Source organism: Grammomys surdaster, unplaced genomic scaffold (assembly GCF_004785775.1).
Source record: "Grammomys surdaster isolate TR1022 unplaced genomic scaffold, NIH_TR_1.0 211, whole genome shotgun sequence".
In the NCBI taxonomy this organism is placed as follows: domain Eukaryota; kingdom Metazoa; phylum Chordata; class Mammalia; order Rodentia; family Muridae; genus Grammomys; species Grammomys surdaster.
This window is the reverse complement of record NW_021604656.1, coordinates 4,343,291-4,349,641: the sequence shown is the minus strand read 5'-3', so window position 1 is coordinate 4,349,641 and position 6,351 is coordinate 4,343,291. Positions and strand designations below refer to the sequence as shown.

Sequence of the window (6,351 nt, the reverse complement as noted above, 5' to 3'; positions counted from 1 at the left end):
CCCAGGTCACTCTGGATCCCAGGTCACTCTGGATCCCAGGTCACTCTGGATCCCAGGTCACTCTGGATCCCAGTCACTCTGGATCCCAGTCTCTCTGGATTTCAGTCACTCTGGATCCCAGGTCACTCCGATCCTCTGGCTTTGTCCCATGGTTCTAGGATGGGGCCTCAGGATAGAAGCTACCAGGACGCTATTTGATCTCCCTGGAGTTTTTAGTGACCCTGCTAGGTAAGCCAGGTCCCTAAGGAGAAAAGGGACGCTCAACACAGCCTGCCCCATTTGGTGAATGAAAGAAGAGCCAGAAACTCAGGGAAGGCTCTAGTCAAGAGTTAAGCAGCCTGGAGACGGTGTAAGGGGATAGGGCTGCAACCAGGGCATCCTATACTAAGTTGCACACCCCCCTTACTAGAAGCTAGGAATAGAACAGACAGCACTGATCGACCCATCCTGGGCTGCCCAAAGAACACTAGTTCTGTCAGGCTGCCTCTGGAGCAGGTTGACGTGGTGACCCAGCAAGGGCTTCTCTTGAAACCTTATCTTGGGCACTCAGAGCATGAGGTGAAGAGAGGAGGGCTGAGGACCAGAGACATAGGGCTTGAGAAGTTGCAGGAGTGACCACTGGGTCTCCATGCTCCTCTGTAATCAGCTTCAGTAATCCCAGTAGCAGATGAGGAACCAACCTGCATGTGGTACCAGAGACCTATGCTCGCTGTGCTCTGGGGTTGCATCTGGAAGGGTCCTGGGGTAACAGCATCAGGTCCCACTGCCAGCAGCTGTCAGTACCCAACTTCTCCAGCCTGCTGGCAGCCCCCTGAACTCCTCCACAACCCTGCGGGGTGTGCCTCCTGGACTCCACCCTGGGTGTGCCCACCCCCTCCTTGTGGCTCTGGCTCAGAGCCTACACTCACCATGCGCCCGTTGGGGACACCCAAGTGCTTGGGCTTCCCTGGCATATCGCTGTTGATCACAGGTCCCCTCCACGGGGGCCCACCCACCACAAGGATCGTGGAAGCACGGAGCAGCACTCTCAGGGTGGCAGGCAGGCAGTGGAGAGAGCTCGCTCTGCTCCTCCGGGCCCTTACATCCTGAAACACCAGCTCACTACCTCTTTTCTCTGCCACAGGAAGTGTCTCTATAGAAACCAAACCACAGAAAGAAGCAAGGTCTAAGAGAGCGAATGCCTCTTCCTACTCTCATACACACACACACACACACACACACACACACACACACGTTCACGCACACACACATGCCGCCAACGCACCCTCGGTTGCACCCCATGCAAGCACCAACACACAGCAGGAGCCTCCTTGTGCCCAGTGAGGAGCCTGGAGTGTTCTGGCTCAGTCTGAAGGCTCCAAGGGTGTGTCAGCTCACAGAAGTGCATGCTCATACAATCAGCACTTGTGGAGCAGGTAGTCTGGTATGGAGGGGGGTTTCCATGGGCAGGGGACATGTGTACCCGGTCCTAGGCATCCACATATGTGTTTCATCCAGTATTCATTTACTTGCTATGTCCCAGGCTTATGCATGCTTAGCATCCCTAGCCCAGACAGTATGCATGTGGAGATTACTGTCCCTAGGCTGTCATCTGATGGCCAGGTGAGCAAAGAGGTAAACGCATTGCATGTGTGACCATGCACATGGGCATGCTGTGTCATGAATGCACCTGAAACTTCAGACGTACACATGTGAAGCTGGACATGGTAGCACATGTATCTAATACCAGCACTTGGGAGGCAGAGGTAGGAAAATCATAGTTTGAGATCAGACTTAGTTACATGAGACCCAATCTGAATTTATACTATTTTTGTGTCTATATCTAAATATAAACAAAAATAAGATAGATAATTCGTAGTGCCTTGGATGGGTGCACATGACAGGCACACCTATATGTAGGCCTACGTGTAGCCAGACACCCCAGGGACCGGGTGTGCACACATGCACTGAAGGGTAGGCGAATAGATTTGGTACATCTATACCAAAGAGGTAAAGTAAGCCATACTCATGTAGAAAGCCCACCGTCATGCAGAACTGTCTTAGCTCAGACGCTATAAGAAAAACCATGTCCAAAAAGTAGGTGGATCTCTGAGTTCAAGGCCAGCCTCATCTACAGACCAGCCAGGACTACATAATGATACTCTGTCATCAAACAAACAAACAAACAAACAAATGAAAACAATCCGGGCTGGAGAGATGGCTCAGTGGTTAAAAGCACTGGCTACTCTTCCAGAGTTCCATCCCAAGAAGCTACATAGTAGCACACAACTACTAGTGACTTCAGTTCCAGAGGACAGGATGTCCTCTTCTGGCCTCTGGGGGTACCAGGAGTGCAGGTGGTACACAGACACACAGGCAGGCAAAACAGTCATACATGTAAAAATATTTTTTATTTTTTTGGTTTTGGTTTTTTGAGACAGGGTTTCTCTGTGCAGCCCTGGCTGTCCTGGAACTCACTCTGTAGACCAGGCTGGCCTCGAACTCAGAAATCCTCCTGCCTCTGCCTCCCAAGTGCTGGGATTAAAGACGTGAGCCACCACCGCCCAGCAAAAATATTTTTAAATTATTAAGAAAAGCCGGGTGGTGGTGGCGCACACCTTTAATCCCAGCACTTGGGAGGCAGAGGCAGGTGGATTTCTGAGTTCGAGGCCAGCCTGGTCTACAGAGTGAGTTCCAGGACAGCCAGGGCTACACAGAGAAACCCTGTCTCGAAACCCCCCCCCCAAAAAAAATTATTAAGAAAAATACGCCATGGACCGGATGGCTGGGACAACAAATGTCTGGTTCTCACCATTCCGGAGGTGGCGTGTCCAAGCTCAAGCCCTGACACACTTGTGGTCTGGTGAGTCCTAGCTTGCAGACGGCCATCTTTTTGCTGTGCCCACATGTCAGAAAGCAGAGAGAAAGGAAGCATACTCTCACCTGCTGTATACTAAAGGACACTTGTCCTATCATATCCGGTCCATCTCCTGCGTGATGGACTTTCTGTCCAAAGGCTCCATCTCCAATATTTCTAAACTGAGTACTTAGCCTTTCAATATGTGTGAAGGGAAACACTCTTTGAAAAAGTCTGTTTCCCTAATGAGCTTATTGCGTGTGGGTCCAGCATCATGCTGCGGCATAGAGGCCAGAGGGTAGCTTTCAGGACTCAGTTCTCGTCTCTCACCATGTGCGTCCCAGGGATAAAATGCAGAGATCATTAGGCTTGGTAGCAAGTAGTACCCCTTCTGTGTAGCTATCCCACCAGCTTCCCCTGAGCTTTTGAGACAAGGTCTCACTATGTGTTTTGTTTTGTCAGAGTTATTATTGTTGTCGTTGTTGCCGTTATCATTGTGTGCATGTCTGTGTGTAGGTATGCGAATGTGTCTGCCAGCATGTGAGGAGACCAGAAGCATCGGATTCCCTGGAGCTGAAGTTACAGGCGGTTGTGAGCTGTGGGTGGTGAGACTGAGCTCAGTTCCTATACAGGAGCAGTGCCCGCTCTTAGCTATGGCGCCATCGCCAGCCCTAAGGTCTCACTGTGTTGTCAAATGGGCCCTGAACTTCTGAGTTCAAAGAATTCTCCCTCAGGCTGTTTCCTGGCTGGATACAGAGGATGGTGAGACCCTAGAGGATCTTCGAGCCACAAGAGGAGAGAAGCGGGGTCTATACACTGGTACATGGAGGCATGACATCCATCAGTCTGGAACCCCAGCTTTGGATGATTCTGAGAGCCCTCGGAAATGAACTTGGTGCCAGTGTACATACCAGAGTTCATTTGTTATAGTGGCAATCGCACCTCAGTTTATTTATCTCTCTCTGGATACCTTGCTCCTCACCCCCCCCCACCCGGGCAGGAATTTGAATTGTGTAAGGTTGGGGTTGCTTCCAGCGCTGGAGCAGTGGCAAAGCTGATCTTATTAAGATGCTTATGGGCTGGGGATGTAGTTCATTTGGTAGAGTGCCTGCCTAACACGTATGAAGCCCTAGGTTCAGTCCCCAGCACTGCAGAAAACTCAAGCATGGTGCTGCACACCTATTCACAGCAATAGAGGGCACGGGAGTTCAAAAGGTCACCCTCTGTTACATAGCTAACTTGACACCAGCTAGGCTACAAGAGACCTTGCCTCAAACTAACTAACTAACTAACTAACTAACTAACTAACTAACTAAGTGCTTCTGCAGCAGCTCATTCCTACAATTCTAGCACTCAGGAGGCTGAGGCAGTAGGATTGTCATGATTGCTAATCTGGGCTACTAAAGTGCTCATGAAACTAGAGAGGAGGCTTGGTCTGTGTAGGGATGTGCAAAGTGCCGGATTTGATGCCTGTGATGGTTTGTATGTGCTTGGCCCAGGGAGTGGCACTATTAGGAGGTGTGGCCTTGTTGGAGTGGGTGTGGTCTTGCTGGAGTGGGAGTGGCCTTGTTGGAGTGTGTGTGTCACTGTGGGTGTGGACTTTAAGACCCTCATCCTAGCTGTCTGGAAGCCAGTCTTCTGTTAGCAGCCTTCAGATGAAGATGTAGAACTCTCAGCTCTGCCTGCACCATGCCTGCCTGGACGCTGCCATGCTCCTGCCTTGGCAATACTGGACTGAACCTCTGAACCTGTAAGCCAGCCCCAACTAAATGTTGTTTTTATAAGAGTTGCCTTGGTCATGGTGTCTGTTCACAGTAGTAAAACCCTAACTAAGACAATGCCCAGCCCTAGAATAAATGAGCAAATAGCATGGCTGTGCAGGAGCTTGTGTGACCTGCAGTCTGCCCATCTGCTGTGGCACGAACTCAGGCTATATTCAGATTTCATGGGTGCTTTATAGTCTACAGGGTCCTCTCTGGTCCTCATGACTACCTTCTATCTGCTCCTCATCATGCCTGTTTGACGGATCAGAGGACAGCGCGCTGTCTGTCTGGTTACATGGCACCCTGCTTTCATTTCTTCTGTGGACAGGAAACAGGCAGAGGTGAGTGCTATCGCATACCTTGCTTTGTCCTTTTTCTTCAGTCCAGGACTCCAGCACATGGGATAAGCCTTCTCTATTCACTTACACCTCGCAGACATACCCAACGATGTGTCACAAAGGTCATTGTAAATCCAGCCAAGTTGGAAGTGAAGATCAACCATTTCACCATCTATCCACCACGCTTTCCAGTTCCACAGCTTTGCCTGTTTGATTGAGACAGAGTCTCAAGTAGCCCTCAGGTGGTCTCAAGATCCTTAAGTATCGGAGGATGACTGTGGATTCCTGATGTACTTTCCAAATCTTGGGATTACAGCGATGTGTTACCAGGCCCAAATTCCACAAACTCTACATCTGTTCCAAATAATTGTGTTTCTTTCTTTTTTCTTTTCTTTTCTTTTTTTTTTTTAAGATTTATTTCATGTTGTGAGTACACTGTCGCTGTCTTCAGACACACCAGAAGAGGGCATCTGATTCCATTACAAATGGTTGTAAGCCACCGTGTGGTTGCTGGGAATTGAACTCAGGACCTCTGGAAGAGCAGTCAGTACTCTTAACTGCTGAGCCATCTCTCCAGCCCCCCATTGTGTTTCTTTTTAAGTTCATACCCCTAGTTCCACTTCCTCTGCTGCGAGACACTTCTCAGACAATTCCTGGATAAACTCCTCCTCATTCTCCATGACCCAGTGACAGGTTCTAGAACAAATGTCCTTTCACCAGTTAATTACTTCCCAGGTGCACTTCTCTACATTCTTGGGACTCAGCTGTGACTGCACCTGACATGCTGAGCCCTCCAGTGAAGTTCAGTGCAATGCACACACTCTAGTGTGTACGGGAGCATGGAAGTCTCTGAAGGGGGTGCTCAGTAGGAGACAAGAGGCAGAGGGCCTTTGTTGTACATGTGTGTTCTCTTTCTATGTATCTATGTGCACACACATATACACAATATATATTTATAAACATAGCCCTCTAATCAGCAGGATCTAGACCCGTGGTTTCAACTAATTATAGATGGGAGATATTCAGAAAAGAATGTTTCTTGTCTTAGTTAGGGTTACTATTGCTGTGATGAAACACCATGACCAAACACAACTTTGAGAAATTTGGGGTTTGGCTGGAGAGATGGCTCAGCGGTTAAGAGCACTGACTGCTCTTCCAGAGGTCCTGAGTTCAAATCCCATCAACCACATGTTGGCCCATGGCCCCCTGTAATGGGATCTGATGCCCTCTTCTGGTATGTCTAAAGACAGCTACGGTGTGCTCATAAAAAATAAAATAAATAAATCTTAAAAAATAAAAAGAGAGGATTGGATTTATTTGACTTATACTTCTACATCACTGTTCATCACTAAAGAAAAGTCAGGACAGGAACTCAAACAAGGCAGGCTCTGATGCAGAGACTATGGAAGGAGTG

At 49.0% G+C, this 6,351-nt stretch overlaps 1 protein-coding gene across 1 annotated transcript in view; it reads right to left on the bottom strand.

The window, feature by feature from the left end:
- The window catches only part of Rgs14 (regulator of G protein signaling 14), a 13,707-nt gene extending 12,592 nt beyond the window's left edge, over positions 1-1,115 (bottom strand). The window contains exon 1 of the mRNA XM_028772140.1: positions 909-1,115. Within this exon, the coding sequence (XP_028627973.1) occupies positions 909-953 (45 nt within the window). The 5' untranslated portion in view covers positions 954-1,115. The remainder of the gene's footprint in view (positions 1-908) is intronic.
- Positions 1,116-6,351: the final 5,236 nt, after the last annotated feature.